The sequence below is a fragment of the Anopheles coustani genome, chromosome X (genome assembly GCF_943734705.1).
Source record: "Anopheles coustani chromosome X, idAnoCousDA_361_x.2, whole genome shotgun sequence".
Taxonomy (NCBI): Eukaryota; Metazoa; Arthropoda; class Insecta; order Diptera; family Culicidae; genus Anopheles; species Anopheles coustani.
The window spans coordinates 1,571,492-1,589,555 of NC_071290.1; the positions used below are offsets into that span (position 1 = coordinate 1,571,492).

An 18,064-nucleotide genomic window follows, 5' to 3' on the forward strand; every position below is an offset into this window, starting at 1 on the left:
GTGGGTGTTTTTAATCTCCCATCCGCGAATGAAAACAACGGTCCATGGTATTAAGTACTAGTGGCTTTTATTATACAATTTCATCAGCAGCGTTCTGCTGCGCTATCGGGCCAACTAAGTTTACATCTCGTATCGTAACTTACCAAACAAGCTAATACTGCTTTCTGAATTGCTCTTCCTTTGCTGGAAGGGGTTGCTGTGCACGAGTAAGGGGGGGAAAGGCTAGTGGAGCGGTGTACAAATCATAGCAAATAGACACAGAAAACGTACGAAAAGGAAACTAATCGCAATCGCGACCGAAACAGTGTAGACGTGGCTCGGAGAGTGGATGGTGAATGGTCGACGTGATCGACGTTGACACTTGTGTCAGTGGTGATCGGAGATTTTAACCTTGTAGGTGGACTTCCAGATCTCGAAGAGGCAGATGGTCGAGTGGAAGCGGTAGAAGATGGCTAGCGGCATCGAGACGTGCGTGATCACCGTCCAGGCCCAGGTGCCGAAGAAGTCCAGATGCGACGGCCGAAAGCTGGCCCGTCCCTTGATCAGCGTGTTGATGAACCACATCGCCATGTTGGCGACGAGCAGGAAGGTGACGATCTCGCGGCCGGGCTTGGTGCGGTTCTGCTGTGCGCCGCGGCACCGACGCCAGACGGCGTTCAGGATGAAGAGCGTCTGGATGGAGGTCTGGATGAGGCTGAACAGCTCGGCGACCAGCGCCTCGCGTGCCCCCAGAACGTCCTGCTGCATCGAGAAGTAGCTACCGACGATGCTGAACATGCCGTACACGTAGACGCCGGTCTGGGCGAGCACCAGCAGCGTGCAGTCGAGGCTGATCGAGCCGGCGTGGTGATCGTTCTTCCGGCGCTGGTACTTGAGGTCGCGCATCTTCAGCATGGCGACGAGCACCGCCACCGCCGTCACCGTGTACATCAGCGTCTCGGCGATCGTCACCTCCTGGATGGCGAAGTACTCGTAGCCGGGCTCGTCGTACAGCACGAAGTACATGATCAGGCAGATGATGGTCAGCACCGTCAGCAGGATGCCGCCGAACATGCCCCGGTGCGCCCGGGAGCAGTCGACCGAGAAGTGGTGCGCACTCTTCGAGCCGCCGGCCGTCTGCACCTTGATAGAGCTGCGGCGCGTCCGGTCGATTTCGGCGATCGTCTTCACCTTCTTCCACATCTCGTACAGGATGACCGCGCAGATGAGCGAGTACTCGATCGTGCACGGGAACAGGAAAGGCGACACGTTCTGCACCAGCGAGCCCATGATGTTCGTCCGCTGACAGTCGACGTACTCCCCCGACTCGCCTGCTGCCCGCCGCACCACCGTGTGGTTCACGAGGGCTCCCGCGGCCTGATCCAGCAACTCCTCGGACGACGATTCCGGCGTGCTGACAACAACGCTGGCGTTTGGAGCATGCGTTGTGCTCGCCACCGATCCATGACTAGCCGCGGAGTCTTTAGGCGAAGGACGAAGAGTGGAGAAATTGTGAGTTTGATTCTATACTCCATTTGAAAGAGGCCTAGAATCAATCAATCGCGTACGTTGGAGTTGATTGATTCCGAGGGCTGAGGAGGAGTTGGAGAGTAGCTTACCCTGGTGGTGTCCGGCGACCGCGTGGTGCGCCAAGTGCGCCAGATGGTGAATCTCGTGCTTCGTCTCCTCGACCAGCACGTACAGCCACTCGCACAGGTTCGTCGCCACCATGTGCATCAGGCCGAAGCGGGCGAACACCTTGTGCCGGGCCATGTCCAGCTCGGACGTGTTGAGGAAGATGAACTGCATCTGCACCAGCGACAGCAGCATGCGGGCGGCCGGTGTCAGCGCGATGAAGATGCTCGAGCAGCCGGGCGACGCGTTCAGCTCGAAGTACTGGCCAAACTCCAGCCCGGAGTAGACCATGGTGCCGATGCCGAAGGCGATCGCACCGACGCGCAGATAGAAGCTGCCGAAGTGCGGGACGCGCTTCTTCGTCGACCCGCCGGTGCTGTTCGTTTTGGCGTCTGTGGTCGGGAAAATGTTACTATCGCACTGTGTGTGTGCATCTCTGGGCATGTGATACTTACGGTAGTTTTTGATGAGAGTCATGACCGCACGCCGGCGCATGGTGGAGGCGTACACGAAGATGACAAACACGATGCTGACCGTGTATAGAAACAGGTAGAAGCCCTGGTAGACGTTCGCCGGGATCTGCGAGGAGAGGATCTCCGTGACGGGCAGCGCGATTCCCAGAATGACGATGATCTTGGCGTACAGTGCCGACAGCGCCGTACTCAGTGCGTCGCTGCAAGATACGGATAAGCGAGATGACGCGGGAGATCGTTGGAGGCATGCCGCTGGTACTACTTACTCGCCAAATCTGCGGTTCTTCCGGCGTGACTCTAGTGCCTGCTCGCTGAAGGGTCCGCTAGAGGGCGGCAGCTGGCTGAGCGACACCTTGCTGCCCATGTTGGACTCGAGCTCGATGTTGTGTTGCCGGCGGCCGGGCAGCCACGCCAGCGAACCACGCCTGATCGCCGCCATCAGCGACGGTTTGCTGTGGCTAGCGCCAGTTCCCGACGCATCCGGCGGCACTATGGACAGCCGCCTCGGCGAAGGGTACGTCACATCGTTGGTGCCACCGTTCCGCTTCGACTCCAGATCCTCCGGGATCTGATCCAGCATGGTGTTGGAGTGGTGATGGTGGTTGTGATGGCTGTGGCTAAGATGGTGGCTTTGGCTCGCGTACTTGGGAGGCATGCTCTTACTACTGCCGCTCAGAATGGACGGGTTGGTGGTGGTGTTGGTGATGGTTTTACCCAGTAGCTGTACCGCTTCGTCGCCCGCGTCGTCTACCCGCGGCACCGACAGGTACTGTCCGTCCCTCGATGCTAGTCCGCCGCTCGCCGAACCGGCATCGTCGCTGGCGCGCTCAGCTTCCGGATCCTCCTCGTCGACCGTCGCGGTGGCGATGCTCAGCGATGCTAGCTCACTTTCCAACTGTTCGCTGCGAAGGTTGTGAAACGGTCCAGTTAATCACCTCTTCTAGAGCTCAGTGTTCGATATTTATTGATTGCTAGACAGCCGAGCGCCATTGCGCCGGGTTCGAACCCTCTCCTCTGAACCAGAGGACGGTAACTATCGATAGAGGAACAAAAGGCGTACTCCAGCGATACAGAAGGGAAGATCTGTGGAGATAACCTAGTTGGGAGGAGAAGCTGACCAATCGATCTCGGACGGCCTAGCACGTCTTCCTAGCAAACTCGTTTTCGTTGTTGGCAATCGACACAGCAGTATCATTGCCAAAAAGATTACGGCCATATCGCGTTAATCGAGTCGTTGCGTATTTCGGTGGTACATGCATCGATAATCTGGCGAACCTGTTCGCAGCACACTATCAACACTGTTAGTATCCAGGTGCCGTTTGATGCGCCTCGGATGATCGATGGGAGTGGAGGAGGGGGAGGAGAGGGGAGGAGAGGTGGTTTTGGTGATGGTGATTATACGGATAACTCTCTCCCTTATTTCTTTTTCTTTTTCTTATCAGGGGTCCCGGTCACTTAATGACGCTTGTTGGGCTCGCGATAGGGAATTGCGCAACTGCAGCTTTATTGGGCAGCTCAGCGCCGGGCTTCCGATTGGCTACCGTTTGCTTCCGTCCTCCGGTGGCACCTTCGACCTAAAGGAGCTAAGAGAGAGAGAGAGAGGGAGAGGCGAAAAAGGACACGGTGGACCCGCCTGCCCGCAGTGTAGTACCTGCCGACGGAAGGGTCACGGTCGCTGGGACAGGGCAGCTATAAGTGGAGTGCACTTTTACGCCCCGCGTTACGGTTGATCGATGGCTGACAGGCCTGACTGGCCTGACAGGTGAGTACGCTTTACGGACACAACACACAAGGCCCGGGGGCCGCGGGGAAGATAAACAACCAACAAGCCGGGCGGGTGGTGCAACGGGCAAAACTAGTTCTTCCGCACGTAGACAGCACGAGACCGAACCGAGCGCCGGCGTCCGCGTGTGGACCGTGTAGGGCGAGCACTGAAACAATCAGGCAACGTCGGGCGACCGAGCGCCTGCGACAAGGTTGCGTGACCACCGTGCTACCGGGCAATCTCGGAGTTTCGTTATCAGCCGCGTGCGCGGGTGACAACGGGAGGGGAGGGGGGGATGTGCGGTGCCCGATGCCCCCTTCCTCTACGCCGAAAATCGATCACTATATCTCGCTCGATTGCCTCCGCAGCTTGCACACTGGCACACTGCTCTGATAGCCTGATGTGACTCGGCGTTGGACCATCCCGACTCCCTTCTCTTCTGCGGCTTGGAGAGGTGACGGAGCGGTGTGGAGGAGCTACCCCTTAAGTGGCTTCCCAATCAAATAGCAAACAGCCGCAGTATGTGAACACCGTTTAGCACGTATCGGTAATGCAAATTGCAAAAATGACTCCGATGGCGACGCCGTGCGCCAAAACGGCGCGGCCAATTACGCGCCCGCTCCGGCGGCACGACGTCATCCACCCATCTCAGCATCCTCAGAGAGCGGGGAGCAGAGGTAGCGGGGCCGCTAATGAGGTGACAATCGTCATCCTCACTGGAAAAGTGGTCATCGATCCATCGGTTGCTGAACGTTGTTGACGAGTGGGGGGGGGGGGGAAAGGCGTGATCGTGCATCCTTGCCAAGTCGAGCTCATGAGGATGGATGATGGATTGCGAGTGGCAGAGGCTGATTATGGCCCCATCCCTCCCTCCCTTTCCCGTTCCTCGATTGAGATGATAACCGAACTTAATTAATATGGTTATCGAACCTCATCTGCACGCTCTGACGTAAGGCGCTACGCCAAACAAACAACGGTGACAGTTGTGTTACCTTTGCGGTGATGCGTGCGGTGGTTTGGCGGAACGCACTAGCAGTGCGCCAGCTCTGGGGAACAGCTGCGGTGGTGTAGCCGTTTTGCTGGCGGAACTCGCCAGCTCGCCGACGACCATGGGCGCGCACGCCACGGCGGCCATACTGATCGTAGGCGAAGGACTCGATCACACACAGCGCCGCGCCGATGGCGTACGCCACGGTATGCACCAAGGTGGGGGCTGGTGGTGCGTCCTACTAATCGCGTTCGCCTACACGAAGGCGAATGTATGCGCACCTAAACACTCACACACACACACTAGGAGTTTGACGACCTGCGGGAGAGGTTGAAGGGGCAGGGCGAGTGGTAATCGAGGGAGTGATGTGCAGAATGCGCCCTGCGACGCGCAACTAAGTGCGCGTATCGCACTCACCCGGGCTTTTATAGTACCCGCCGTTGCCGCCGCCCCTTTTAGATCCCTCGCGCCGCCATTCAATCGTCAAATGAGTGCAACCCGAACGCCAACCACACAGGCGGTACAGACGAAGTGTGCCCGCTCGAGGCGAGGTGGAAGGGTTAGAAAATTAGCGAGCGTCGTGTGGAGCCTTCCGCCTTCCAGTCCCTATGCGGATCTTCTCCCTACCGCCTGGATTGTTTTAGCATTCACGTGTCGGCTAAACTCCTGCCAGGCGCACGACTCTCTAGGGAAAAGTCCTCCCATGGTCCGGGCCCTAAATTCGGCGACTCACCAAGAGACCCCTTCGATTCCATCTAATATAAGTCGGGCAACGATTCTGGGGAGATTCCGTTTGAGGAAAAGTTCTTTTTGCGAACTGATTGTACAATTCCTCCCCTTCCTTCAGATATTGGCGAGAGATTGAAGCTGCATGTTGCCGCGGGAAAGTCTTCCAATATCCTTGGATTGTGTCTTGACCTTTGACTTAAGCTAGTCTTAGCTCACGGTGCATTTTTCCAAGCTCATCCTTGTCGGATGACGTGGGACCGCAGAAGGATAGCCAGATTAAGTAGGTAGTAAAACAATGGATTGATACTCCCGAATGGGTGGTACTTCTATCCCCGGAGATAATGCATCCCACCCTAAAGTTCACGACGCGTTAACAGCGGGTCGGGTCCGTCATCTACTATCGCCGGCGATGCATCAAGTACTGAAATCTGATAGCAGCCGTCAAGTTCAAGATGATACGGAGCCCAAGTGGCGTTGGAGTCAATATTACCGTGCATCCCCTATCGCCCGCTCGACCTGGACGCTGGCGGCTAGTGAGCTCTTCGCACTAGCTTGTGTTGATTCACACGTTTAAATTGGATTAATAGATAGCAGATGAGAGCCGGTTATCTCAGCGCCTCAGCAAGCCGTGAAGAGCGGCCCGGTTGTGTTGATTGGATTGCCTCCCACGAACAATGCACACCTTTGTTGGGACGCGGAGGACTGTTTAGATCTGAGTCGTGGACCCCAAACGGAGCCACGCTGGCTGCGTGACAGAAGAATGTGATGTTCGCCTCCACAAAGCTAGAGGAATCACTCTAGCGATTCGGCGGTAGGACCTTACCTGAAAGAGACGGAGTTCTTCTTGTACAGCTTTCCGGTGACTGCGTGGGCGAGTCCCCCGCTCGGTGAGCTGGAGGACATGCTGGCGTTTTTGGGGGGGTTGATAGGGAGGGGACCGCTGTGGACACTCACGTCCCGTCGAGGACGGTTTTCGCGCGCCGGACTCTAGCGCCGGACCTAGTACCCGCTGGCGTTCGGAGCGGTGTATTGACGCGTCGACAGCCCCGGGACCGGTCTTGTGCGCTGCTTATATGTCTGGCACGCGCTGATGTGCGCGACTACCGTCTCCGTAGATAACGCGAGGACACCACTCCTTCGCCCAACGCACAAACGCACCCGCACACACTCACCTTTGTGCCCACGTGGATCGTTAATAAGAGGCTGCTATCTATCCGCGCACCAGATTCAATCAAACTGAGAGACAATCAATTTCCACTAATTGAAAAAAGCTTGCCTGCCTGTATGTCCTTCGCAGCGTTTATTACGGCTCAAGCGTGTTATCTGACGAAACGCGGTTGTAACTCCCAGAACTTCCACGGTCCCCACCGGTGGAAGGGGAGAGGTTGTTGAGTGAAGTGTTCAGCAGTGGAGTTGGAGGGGTGGGTGGGGGTGCTAAGGCTCGCTAATTGCAACAGAACCACACTCGCGAATCTGCCCGAATGTGACTCGGCAGTACGTCACCGGATGCCGGATACAGACAGAGAGAGAGGGGAGGTGTGAGAGGTCACCGGATCAATTGGTCACACATACACCCACACACACATACGAGTGTTGCACAATCTTCTTCTCGCGGGATGAATGTCCGGGGGTGCAAGAGCGATACTGCGTTTTTCGGGAACTAAGGTTCTGGAAGAAGTCGTCTACCTGTCGCGTGAATCGCGGCTCAACGACGGTTCGGTGCGCGGTTCGGGCGACTGCGACGTGCGACAACCAGACAACCGATCGGATCAGACTGACGCGAGCCCGGGCGGCGACTATCATTGGGCCGCGGTGTGCTCCTACAGCCGAGAGCCGCACCAGCGAGATAAAACGGTGAAGAAACTCCACTCAACAAGAAGGCACGCGTGCAAACCCCCTAACCATAAGCCGCTGGAGTAGGAACGAGTGTCAGAAGAAGAGAATGAAGCACTGAGAGCAGCATACAACACATGCGTGTGGAAGCAAAGGACAGGAAGCCGGGGCCTAAGAGCCGGTGTCATAAGACAACGACCGACGTCGCCAGCGGGCATCAGCACGGTGTGCATGCTGTGCCCCCAACAGCTTCGACCCGCCTGATCCGCGTGACGATCGCCCGCTGTCAAGTGCGAATAGGCTTGGCAAACATCTCACGCCAATGTTCACGCTTGAGCCCCATTCGCGCACGTGTGAATGTGTGTGTGTGTCCCCACCCCCCCCCCCCCGGCAGCTTATGTCAATGCACCATTTGGGGAGGGAGCAGAGGAGGGGAGAATGCGTTCTGAAAAGGGTTGCATAGTGCGTTGTTCGCATGTCGCTGTTCAAAGTTCAAGTTCAGCCTAAGAGCCTCGGAGCCTCAGGCTTGCAGGCGAGACTTGCTGGAAGTAAAAGTGGCACCAGATTGCCAATTACCACTGAAGACTTTGGTGGGAAGGGGGAGAAGCAGTAGGAGGCATTGGCTGTTCGATCAAACATCATAAAACTGGTTCGGATCGGTCGGTGCCGTTCTAATAGGCTGAGCGCACCGCTAAAAGCTGTCACGCACTGTGTTCGCCGTGCTGTGCCTTAATTGTGCCAATCGATGACATGTGTATGTAAACACACATACAAGCGGCGGGGCGGAAGGTGGCGCACAGGTGAGCGAGGGTGGGAGTGCAGGCTCACGTGACTTGCCGTGAGTTCGGTATGCTGTGAGCGCCGTTCTAACCGGTTGTGTGAGTCAGCCGAGCCATTCTGGCAGCCAAAGCTCGCCAACGTTCGCCTGACCTGGATCATATGTGCAGTGGCGAACCGCGCGTCTACCCCATCACTAGACGCCGGACTGACGTCAGATCAGTCACCCCTCCGCCGTTCGGCGACTAATCGAGTGGCGCAATCGCACCAGGACCGGGAATGACGTCCATGTTTGTTGTTATTGAGTGCCGAATTGCCCGCCGTAGCGGCAATAAACCGCGGTAATCTCCTGACAATCAATGCTGCAAGTCGTTCAACTTCACCCCATCACCGATACCCACGGCTTCCCCGAACGGGGGCGAACTGATGGCGACGATCGCGAGCGGTCGCAATAATCTGGATAGAATGAGTTTTAATTTCTTTGCACAAGACATAAAACACAAATAAGGCAAAAAGGAATCCACCAGCGGCTACGGGTTATCGAACGCCGGCCCTAAATCATTCCAACAGGTACCTGGAACTTGCATACATTGATGGCGCGCGGATTGCGCTAGTCTGGCCGCAGTTGTTTCGAGTTTGATAAACCCTTAAAGCCTACTACTTACGACGACGTTCCAGAGCCGGAGAGTAAGTCCGCACTCACTCAATCATCGGACGATAGCACAAATCAGTACTCGAAGTGGTTATATGGTGGCTTACGGTGGTGAATTACCGAGATCCATTTACTGCCGCGTCTCCGAATACCACTAGCTTGGGGACGCACTCAAATTTGTCTCGACGGCGATGCGCCTCGATGTCGGAACGCTGCCAGGATCGAGGTGTACAACTAGTAGGCGATCCGATAGCTCTCCATCTTCCGGTATCGAGGCGATCGAGGGATTGGACTTAATCTCGCCCCTATAATTTATCGTCCCAATCCACTTTGCACTGATTGACGGGTTCTCGTACCGGCGCGCGATATGCTGTGGTGATGATTGATGGGCAGAGAGCGTTGGGATTTAACTGGGATTTACTTTATTTTGACCATTATTCGACAATGTGTTTATAAGTATTTCTTAGCCTAAGACGTCCAATCGACACGTCGTTCACGGCGTCGAAGGCGTCAGCAAAAAGGGGACGATGATTGGGCACAGTGTCGGGCAGCCGTAGTTTCGCCTATTGCTCACTTTATTGCACTATTACGAAGATATCGTATTTACCCTACCGGGTAGGACAAGGGGTGAAGATGTTGATACCGCTGTTTGCTGTTGGTTCTGTTCTTTTTTTTTATGATGACTAATTGAGGTGTTGAATGGGGAAGTGCGTGCGTTGCGTGTGTTGCGCCAACAGCGCTAACGCTTTTCGGCTTTACAGCTACGGTTCATTGTAGCGCGCCTTGTAGGAGTTCTTCCAGATCTCGAACAGGCAGATGGTGGAATGGAAGCGGTAGAAGATGGCGAGCGGCATCGAGACGTGGGCGATGATGGACCACGCGCCCGCACCGTAGAAGCCCATGACGAGCGGCCGGAAGCTGGCGTTGCTCTTGACGAGCGCGTTCACCATCCAGGCGGCCAGATTGGCCACGAGCAGGAAGGTGATGAGCTCCCGGCCCGGTTTGGTGCGGTTCTGGTGCGCACCCTTGCACCGGCGCCACCACGAGCTGAGCACGAACAGTGTCTGCAGGGAGGTTTGCGCCAGCCCGAGTATCTCCGACACGACGGCGAAGTGCAGGAGCCGGCCGTGCGTGTGGTAGGTGCCAATGATGGAAAACACACCGTAGATGTAGATGCCGGTCTGCGTCACCAGCAGCAGGTGGCAATCGAGAGGTAGTGGCGGGGTGGCACGCAGCGAGCCCGCTCCCCGGCCGGCGCGCTGCGTCGTGACGCGCAGGTCCCGCATGCGTACCATGGCACCGACAACCGCCGCCAGGGTGCTCGAGTACAGCACCAGCTCGTACAGCACGATCTCGAGGGTGGCCGCACCCTGCAGGTTGCGCTCGCGGCGCAGCACGAAGTACATGATGAGCACGATGAAGGTCATCACTATCGTTATGATGCCCCCGAACAGACCCTTCTGCGCGCTGGAACAGTCGATCGAGAAGCGGTTAGCTGGGCGACCGGTGACGCCGCGGTCCGGACGCTCCGGAGCCGACTTTCGCTTCGAGGGGTCACTGTTCCGGTTGAGCACACTCCAGAGATCGTACAGTGTCAGTGCGCAGATGAGCGAATACTCGATGGTGCACGGGAATAGAAACGGGGCAGCATTCTGCACCAGCGAGCCCATGATGTTGCTCGTCCGGCAGTGCAGCTTAAGATCTTCCGATCCCGCTATAGCCGATACTGCGATGCCAAGAAACGAGAAAAGAGATTATAACACTTACATATCCTGCAAATGAATTCCGTTTCCGAGAATATATGTATAGCACCGAGAAGGAAAAAGTCCTACAACGTACGTGGTTACCTAGTCTCGTCGGTGTAGTATCAGTATTTTGGCAGAACTCACCGTTTGTTGCTTGAGCTCCCACGGCGTGCACTGAGACGCTTGCGGTGGGATGCCCAAGGTGTACTATTTCATGCTTCGCCTCCTCCACCAGCACGTACAGCCACTCGCAGACGTTGGTCGCCAGCATGTGCATCAGACCGAAGCGGGATGTGAGGGTGTGATGGTCCAGCCCGAAGTCCTTGCCGCTCACGATGACAAACTGCATCTGGGCCACGCACAGGACTATGCGAACGGCTGGCATCAGTGCTACCAACCCATTACCGCATCGCTCGTCATCTGGAGTTCAAGGAGGTGAAATCCAAAAACAAGGTGGATCCAAACATCTGAAGAAGTGTATACGGTGGGGTTTTATTTTGAAGAGGGACTTACTTGCCAGCTCGAAGTATTGGCCGAAATCGAGCGCGGAGTACACCAAGCTACCGATGCCGAACGCGATGGCGCCTATCCGGAGATAGAACGAAGCGCTATGGGAAGCACTCCCCGATGGCGCCGTCTTCATCACCGCCCGCTTCCCCTTGCCGCCGTCGTGCTCTAAAAGTGACAGTTGAAAGATGCATGAACCGAATGCCGTCAATGTTGTACGCCAGTTTCTCAGTATTCTACCTTCGCAGCGCGAGAGGAACTCGAGTTGCGTCCGGCGCCGATACCGGGCGACGTGCAGGAATACGCAGAACAGGATGCTCACTCCGTGCAGGTACAGGTAGAAGCCCTGGTGGAAGTTGGCCGGTGCCTTGGACGTTACAAACTCCGTGATCGGCAGCGTCACGCCAAGGATAATCAACAGCTTGCTGTACAGCGCCGACAGTGCGATGGTGAGCTGGTGTCTGAGTTGGACGAAAGCGAAAAGGATACACGGAGAGGATTATGTTGCGGTGTCGGACGGTGGCACCTGGCGGGCACCTCCTGCCTCACTTAGCCTGTGCACGGTCACGGCTCAGCCGCCCGGGATCCCCGCCCTGCTCATCCCCCTTGGACGTCTCGGAAAACTTGCGGTTGAGTGAAAGTTTGCTGCCATGTTTGCGTATCAGGTCGAGGAAGATGCGGCGCTGCGTGCCGAAGCTAGACAGCCGCCGCCGGGACTCGTACTGACTCGGCGAGTGCGATCCGCTGCGTGGTGGCCTCTTGGTGTACTGGTAGCGCTCCACCATCTCCACGCTGTCGAGCGTGCCGCGTCGACTCTGCAGCGGTGTCGGTCGCAAGCTGGCCATCGCCGAGCTCTGGCTGCGACTCGCTTCACTGTCTCGACGGCGGGACCTGCCTTTCCGTTGTTCCTGCTGTTGGTCCTCTTTGGCGTTAGATCCACCGGCTAGCGATTCGTCGTCGTCCGGTGGAGGATGGACACTGGTTGGGGAAAGGTAAACATCACCGACGGAAATATAACAAACGACTCATAAGTACGGTTAAGTCAACGCTTTGAACACATCGTGTAGTAACCAAACCCGGAACTCCGGATTGCACGCGGAGTTCGAGGAGTTCGTCCAAAACGACACACACCACAGCTCCGGAATCGGTCCCATTTCACGTACGGTGGAAACACTTCGCGACATTTTGCCTCAGCCTCCGGTGCCAGGTTGTGGCCAAGCAGGCGGCGTCAAAAAATGCACACTGTATACTGTGGACGTTTGTCGAGCTGTGGAAGCAACTCTACTGCTGATGTTTTTAACCGGAGCTCGACAAGGAGGAGCAACAACGACGACGCCATTCCCCCGACGTGGTCTCCCATCAACAGCCCAGGGTGGTGTCTAATGAATCGCGAACGACTGAACACGCAGCGGAGTGCTAATTGAGGGGACAAACCATCGGGCCTAACCTCCCGGCCCCCCATGCTGGGCCTGTTGACTCCGACGCAGGTCCATCGCTCAAACCCAGATCGTGCTGGCCGGGGCAAGGATCTCCAACGGTGCTCGTACCCTACCTTGCGTATAGTCCGTCACGAGTCAGCGACATCCTCTAGCAACCGGAAGGAGTCGTTCCGGCTTCTCCGCTCTCTGTTCGTGCCGGTCGAACTCCAGCCGTAAACAATCACTGACAGCGGGTACCGTTCTGTTCGCCGAGAGACGCGGAGTTGCGGTATTTGGAGGACCTCTGGCTGCACATTGTCGCACGCTCGAGTGGTGGATGTTTTGCGTTGCCATTATCGAGTCTGATAATGATGGCGTGCGAAGCGTTATGCGCGAGGTGTTTGGACGCGCCTGCTGACGAGGCCCTGGCGTCCGCTGCGGCGCAGCCGACGGTGTGGCGCACCTCGCTAATTTCGCCATTCCTTCGGCGCGCCGGCAGGCCACCACCTTCGCCGGATGCTCCGGATGCTAATTAAACTAGCCTGATAAAGAGTTTATAACGAAGTTATTTGCTAGACGAGGCGTACCTTCTCATTGCTACGCTATCTTCGAAGGCCTAGTGTGTTTGGGGGCGAGGTGGCCGATCGGTGGAGGACGGATGCCGACGGTAGGTCTGGCGTGCGCGCAACTACTGGAGCAGCCCTTCGAGGGACGTGCCGCGATTTGATTATGATACCGGGACCGGAGACCGTGGCCGGGAAAATGGTGTTATTCGCGAGCTCGCGGGCATTCTGATTGCGTTACACCTACACCCGCACGCCCTTGCTCACCCACACACACACACACACAGGTTCCTACAGCCCTGGAGCCCTGAATGCAGCCGGGAATATATGGGGGTTGAGTGCGTTGCAGGCCGCCGTACCGACGGTTGGCCGTTTTGCACCTCACTTTTATTGGCGTCCCGTTTATCGTGATCGTGATAAAAGCCTCCTGCCCGCTTGGTTCACCCTTCCATGGCCGGTGGTGTGTGTTCATTTTTTACATTCCCTCAGCTGCTTGACAGGCGCGTCCGAGCGAGTGTGAGGACTCGTGACGTAGCGCCTATCGCTCGCGCGCGCGCGCCTTCCTCCTGTCTGTGTGTGTGTGGGTGTGTGTATGCCGTTTAATAGCCTTAATTCGACTGCCGTAATTTTATTAGCATCGCACAGACGATTTGCTCCGAATCCGCGCCGAACCGAGAGCCTGGCGGGCATATGCGAACGTACGCGAAACAAAATTACGTGTCACCGTTGTTAATGGACGGCACATGGCACATGCAGCCCACGGGACATTGGGACAAACGAGATAAAGAAAAATAGTTAAAATAAAAAAATAACACCCACACACGCGCGCGTCCCAGCGCTTACAAGATCATATTGGGCAGCGGCCGTGAAGCTGTGAAGTTGTAAAGTTAATGCGCCGAGTGTGCTAATTGGGAAGTTTTTAATGGAATCCGTTCACGGCGGTGCTGGCGGAAGTTGTGATAACGCGGGCACGTGGGCTACGGGAATCAGCTCAGATTCACCGATTGCCATCATTTCGCTGACCTTTCCTTTTCGCCTTACCAACTGGGCTTTATTAAATTATTTACAAGTGTGGTGGTTGCTAGGACCTCTACTGTCTTTACGCATTACGAACCTGCTACGCTTCGTCATTGATTTTACAACAAGCAAACTATATATTTACATAGTTACATATGTCAGTGATTAGGTCTACTAAATCAATATTTACTGGCGTGTGTTAAATATGATAAACTTCCCTTGCCTGCAATGAGAACGCTTTTCAAACAGATTCCAATTACAACAGTGAATGCTTTTGAGAATTAAAATGCAAAAGTGTCACTATTCAGTGGAATAAGAACTACAATCAAACACATTTGTTTATAATACTCAATGTAAGAGATCACAAAATGATTGCTTTTCGGGCCCCCAAACAAAGGTTAAGCAAACTTGAGCAAATCAAGCACTATTTAATGAATCTTATAGAGGATCAATAAGGCCTTTTTTTGAACGCTTTTCACGAAGAAAATGGCTTGTATTGAACGCGTGAAAATCTGGTTTTAATACTAAAACACTGTGGGACCATTCTGTGAAGTATTGAATGTTTAACGTTATTTAAGTAGAAGATATGTTTATGACAGTATCAAGTATCAATAGGTGTAAATTGGATGAAAAATATGATGAATTGAAAACAAGTGGTATTATCGGGATGCTGAATCGAAAGCATATAAAACCCCCACCCCCATTTGTGCTGTATTTCGAAAGCGGGGGAAAAGCGGGGGAAAACAAATCGAAAAAAAGGAAAGGTTCCACAATTTTCTCTCTGGTGTCGCCGACAGGGATCCGTCGAAAACGCTACAAGTGTTGCCGACATCGAAATGCTGCCATTTGGTACAAATTTCAGCCCGGCAGGGGGGAGAGGGAGGGGGAGGGGGTGGTAAAAGAAAATGACGAAAAATTAAATAACCAAATAAACGTCTAGGAAACAGCGTTTGCGTCAGTAAATTGAATCATGCGTGCGGTGCCGAAAGGAAGAGGCGAACATAAACACGCACACACACCATGGGTTTTTTTTGTTGTTAGTCGTTCGATTCGTCGCCCTGGAAAATCGGGAAAATCACCCTGGCCCCGCGGCAGGAGGGCGCGCGTAATTGTGCGCACGCCGCGTCGGCGAGTGAGGAGTGGAAGCGGAGCCTCGGTAGCGATGCACGATGCTGATCACCTAACTCCAGTGCAGGTTTCGTCGACAACGAATTGAAAATTTGCGCTATGCGCGCGAGGATGTGTGTGTGTGTTGTTGTTTTTTTTTTATTCGTTTTCCTCCACAACACGTTAGCCAGCGAAACCCGTTCCAGATAAGGTAGCGTACCGCTTGTACCGAGCTGTGTTCGACTTCCACTTTATCTGCTTGTAGATGTTTCAACTCCTTCAGCGGTTCGATAAAAGATACGTTCTACGTCGAGTCCGATGAATCGGGCTTATCAGTTTGCAAACGGTTCTAAAAATGTGCACTAACTACCACACGACGTAGGGGGGTGGGTGCGGGGATGGGGGTGGTGGGATGGGGGTACGGAGCCTTAAGTGGTTTCGAAGCAAGTCAGCTCGAACAAGGGGGGGGTGGTTTGAGCGTCCCGAGAACATCCCGGCGCGAGGGAGGGACTTCCATTTGATGAGAAATAAATTAAATTATTTCCAGTGTGATGTTTGCTTCTTTTTTCACTCTTTCTCCTCCTACTCAGCTTCTTTTCCCCGCGTCACCTGCGTACCAGTCAATACGAAATCAGGCAAATCGAATCATCAACATGTCGGGTGTACTTTTTACCCCGCTTTGCTGGTGGAGGTTCTGATGAAACGAAATCTATTCTACGCAGCGTGACCGGAGGCGTCGAGCGGAGCTGACGGAGTGGGTTCCCGTGGTGGCAGCGGCGGGCGGTGGTGATCTATGGGCCCCATTCCGGCCCGAGGTCCTATTCTGGATCGTGTTCGAGCTCCTGAGCTCCCCGGGGAAGGTCGGTAGGCGAATGGCCCAGATTGAAGTCGAGAGCCGCCACGTAACGGTGTGTGCAAAAATGGGAAATCGAATCAGGTAACGGTCAGGACGGGTCCCCGCTGGTCCATTTGCTGCCGACACCTGCGCATTAAGCTATTCCGTTTTATTTAAACGACTGCCTATTAGCAGCCAATCCACCCCACCCCCCACGACTCTTCTCCTGCTGACAACGTATGCGTTACCGTCCTGTCTGGCTTTCTTCGCAACCGGTGCGCTTGCTGCAACTGCCACCCCCGGGAAAGTTGGCTCTTTTGCTCGTTGGTTCGTTCGCAGGAAGCCCACCACCGTCGGGCAACAAGTGGTTACGGGGTTACCGCGTGTCCCTACTACGAAGTCGAAGGTACTCGCCTCTGCAGTCCCGGCAACGCACGCGTGCGACCATCTCACAGGGAGAGTAGTCGCCGTAATCACATCACATATTGCAATTCAAACTCGATTAGTTCAGCCCGCCCAGGTAAGGGAGCACGGAGTGGCGGAGGAACAGCGGCCCTCGCCCACTGTAGACACGCAGGTCGCATTTAAGGAACCTGCTGCGAACGATAAATTTAACCCCCAGCCCACCCTCTCCCTCCCTAGCTCCTGCCAATGACGAGTTCCCATCCGTTTTGGAGGGCTGTCAGGAAAATGCTTTCCCTAAACTGGGCTCACACCGTGCACATGGAAATTCATCGTCCTCTATGTGAAGCGGGTTTTCCCTCCCCAGGTTGGAGTTGATTCGGCGTCTCGGGTGATCGAGGTCGAAGGTAGGTCTCTGCTTGTAAGGTCTAGGAGGAGAGGTGCGGGGAAAATAATCTCTCTACTTACCAACCGCAGCTTGCTCATCGCCGAATTACAATGCACCAGCACACGCACGCACACATACACACACCTTTCTAAGGCATAGTAGCCTCACAATCGCGAGGTCTCGCTTGGAAAACGATCCTGAAACCGAATACTGACCGGCAAAAACGCGAAACCTTTATCTGAACGAAGTCGTGGCGCGAGTTTCCCATTTTGGCGCTCAAACTTGCAACAACGACGGTGTCGACGGCGACTTGTTGAGTAACGCAGCAGCCGGGGCAGTGCAGTGGATGGGTTTAGTTGATTGATGGTTGCTTCTGGATGCCTGGAACTCTTCCTACTGCGGTCTGGTCTCCCCGTCGCACTTTGCAAAAAAACACAACAACACTGCTCGGGTCGCGTAGGCGCTATATCTGGGTTCGTAGGCGCTATATCTGGGTTCTTGGTTCTTGGTGGCCGACTTCTCCTCTGGCCAGCAGACGGACCACTCTGCTGTTCTGTTTTTGTCCGGTGTGCTTCCCATCGCCTGCAACAAGTTGCGGCTGGACGGCTCGCAGAGATATCCCGAGCCGAGTCGGGCTTCTAGGGCCCGTTTGGTTTTCGGGAACCGCTCCGAGCCGCGTCAACTATCGAACTGATGCTACTCGCTCGCCATCCGTTTCCTTTACGATATTTGTACGGTGCGCCGAGGGGTCGCGCCGGGGGTGGATGGGTGGATGGGTGGGTGATGCAGGACCGCGCAACGGTGTCCTGGCAGGGACGGGGGTGGGGGGGGGGGGATGAACGGTTGCCGACTAGATAGGGAGACTAGCGTTAGGGAGACTGTCGACCTGCGAGAAGCGAGATAGGATGCGCGCGAGCACATGGACGTTTTGAGGGTTGAGGACCGGGGGATGGTGGGTGGGGAAGGATGCGCAACACGGTTTCCGCTGGACTCGTCCCATACACACACACACACACACACATAAACACACACGTGGGTTGGTTGAGGCGCCCTCTCTGGAGCCGTCGGGGGTTTGGGTTTTTAGCTTCATCCTTTTTAGCCGCGCTATCTTGCTCCCAACCGCTCATGTACGTGTATACATAACGCCTGGTCCTCCCTTACCCCCTCCCCCCTTCCCTTCCCACCGCCGACGTTTGCAGGACTGCAATCCGGTGGTTGGATGAGTCGGTTCGCCTCCGTTCTATGGCGCGA

The 18,064-nt window shown here is 55.3% G+C and overlaps 2 protein-coding genes across 2 annotated transcripts; both read right to left on the reverse strand.

Annotated features, from left to right (window-relative positions):
• Positions 1-366: 366 nt before the first annotated feature.
• On the reverse strand, positions 367-6,472 carry LOC131268790 (proton channel OtopLc). Its single transcript, XM_058271065.1, has 5 exons — positions 6,393-6,472; positions 2,354-2,989; positions 2,070-2,287; positions 1,599-2,006; positions 367-1,460 (listed from the first exon to the last, which is right to left on the reverse strand). The coding sequence occupies exons 1-5, from the start codon at positions 6,470-6,472 to the stop codon at positions 367-369; spliced, it is 2,436 nt and encodes an 811-aa protein (XP_058127048.1).
• A 3,120-nt stretch (positions 6,473-9,592) lies between these two features.
• LOC131268793 (proton channel OtopLc-like) lies at positions 9,593-12,667 on the reverse strand. The gene is made up of 6 exons (XM_058271067.1): positions 12,636-12,667; positions 11,633-12,061; positions 11,324-11,544; positions 11,090-11,251; positions 10,721-10,996; positions 9,593-10,545 (listed from the first exon to the last, which is right to left on the reverse strand). The coding sequence occupies exons 1-6, from the start codon at positions 12,665-12,667 to the stop codon at positions 9,593-9,595; spliced, it is 2,073 nt and encodes a 690-aa protein (XP_058127050.1).
• Between the last annotated feature and the right edge of the window lie 5,397 nt (positions 12,668-18,064).

Bases quoted from the DNA above. Each gene is read 5' to 3' on its own strand.
- LOC131268790 (XM_058271065.1), bottom strand. From the start codon at position 6,472: ATGTCCTCCAGCTCACCGAGCGGGGGACTCGCCCACGCAGTCACCGGA. The intron at 2,288-2,353 runs GTAAGTAGTACC...CGTATCTTGCAG, and splicing joins AAGAACCGCAGATTTGGCGA to CGACGCACTGAGTACGGCGC. The intron at 1,461-1,598 runs GTAAGCTACTCT...CTTCGCCTAAAG, and splicing joins GGTCGCCGGACACCACCAGG to ACTCCGCGGCTAGTCATGGA.
- LOC131268793 (XM_058271067.1), bottom strand. From the start codon at position 12,667: ATGTCGCTGACTCGTGACGGACTATACGCAAG. The intron at 11,545-11,632 runs GTGAGGCAGGAG...CGTCCAACTCAG, and splicing joins CGTGACCGTGCACAGGCTAA to ACACCAGCTCACCATCGCAC. The intron at 11,252-11,323 runs GTAGAATACTGA...TGTCACTTTTAG, and splicing joins GTTCCTCTCGCGCTGCGAAG to AGCACGACGGCGGCAAGGGG.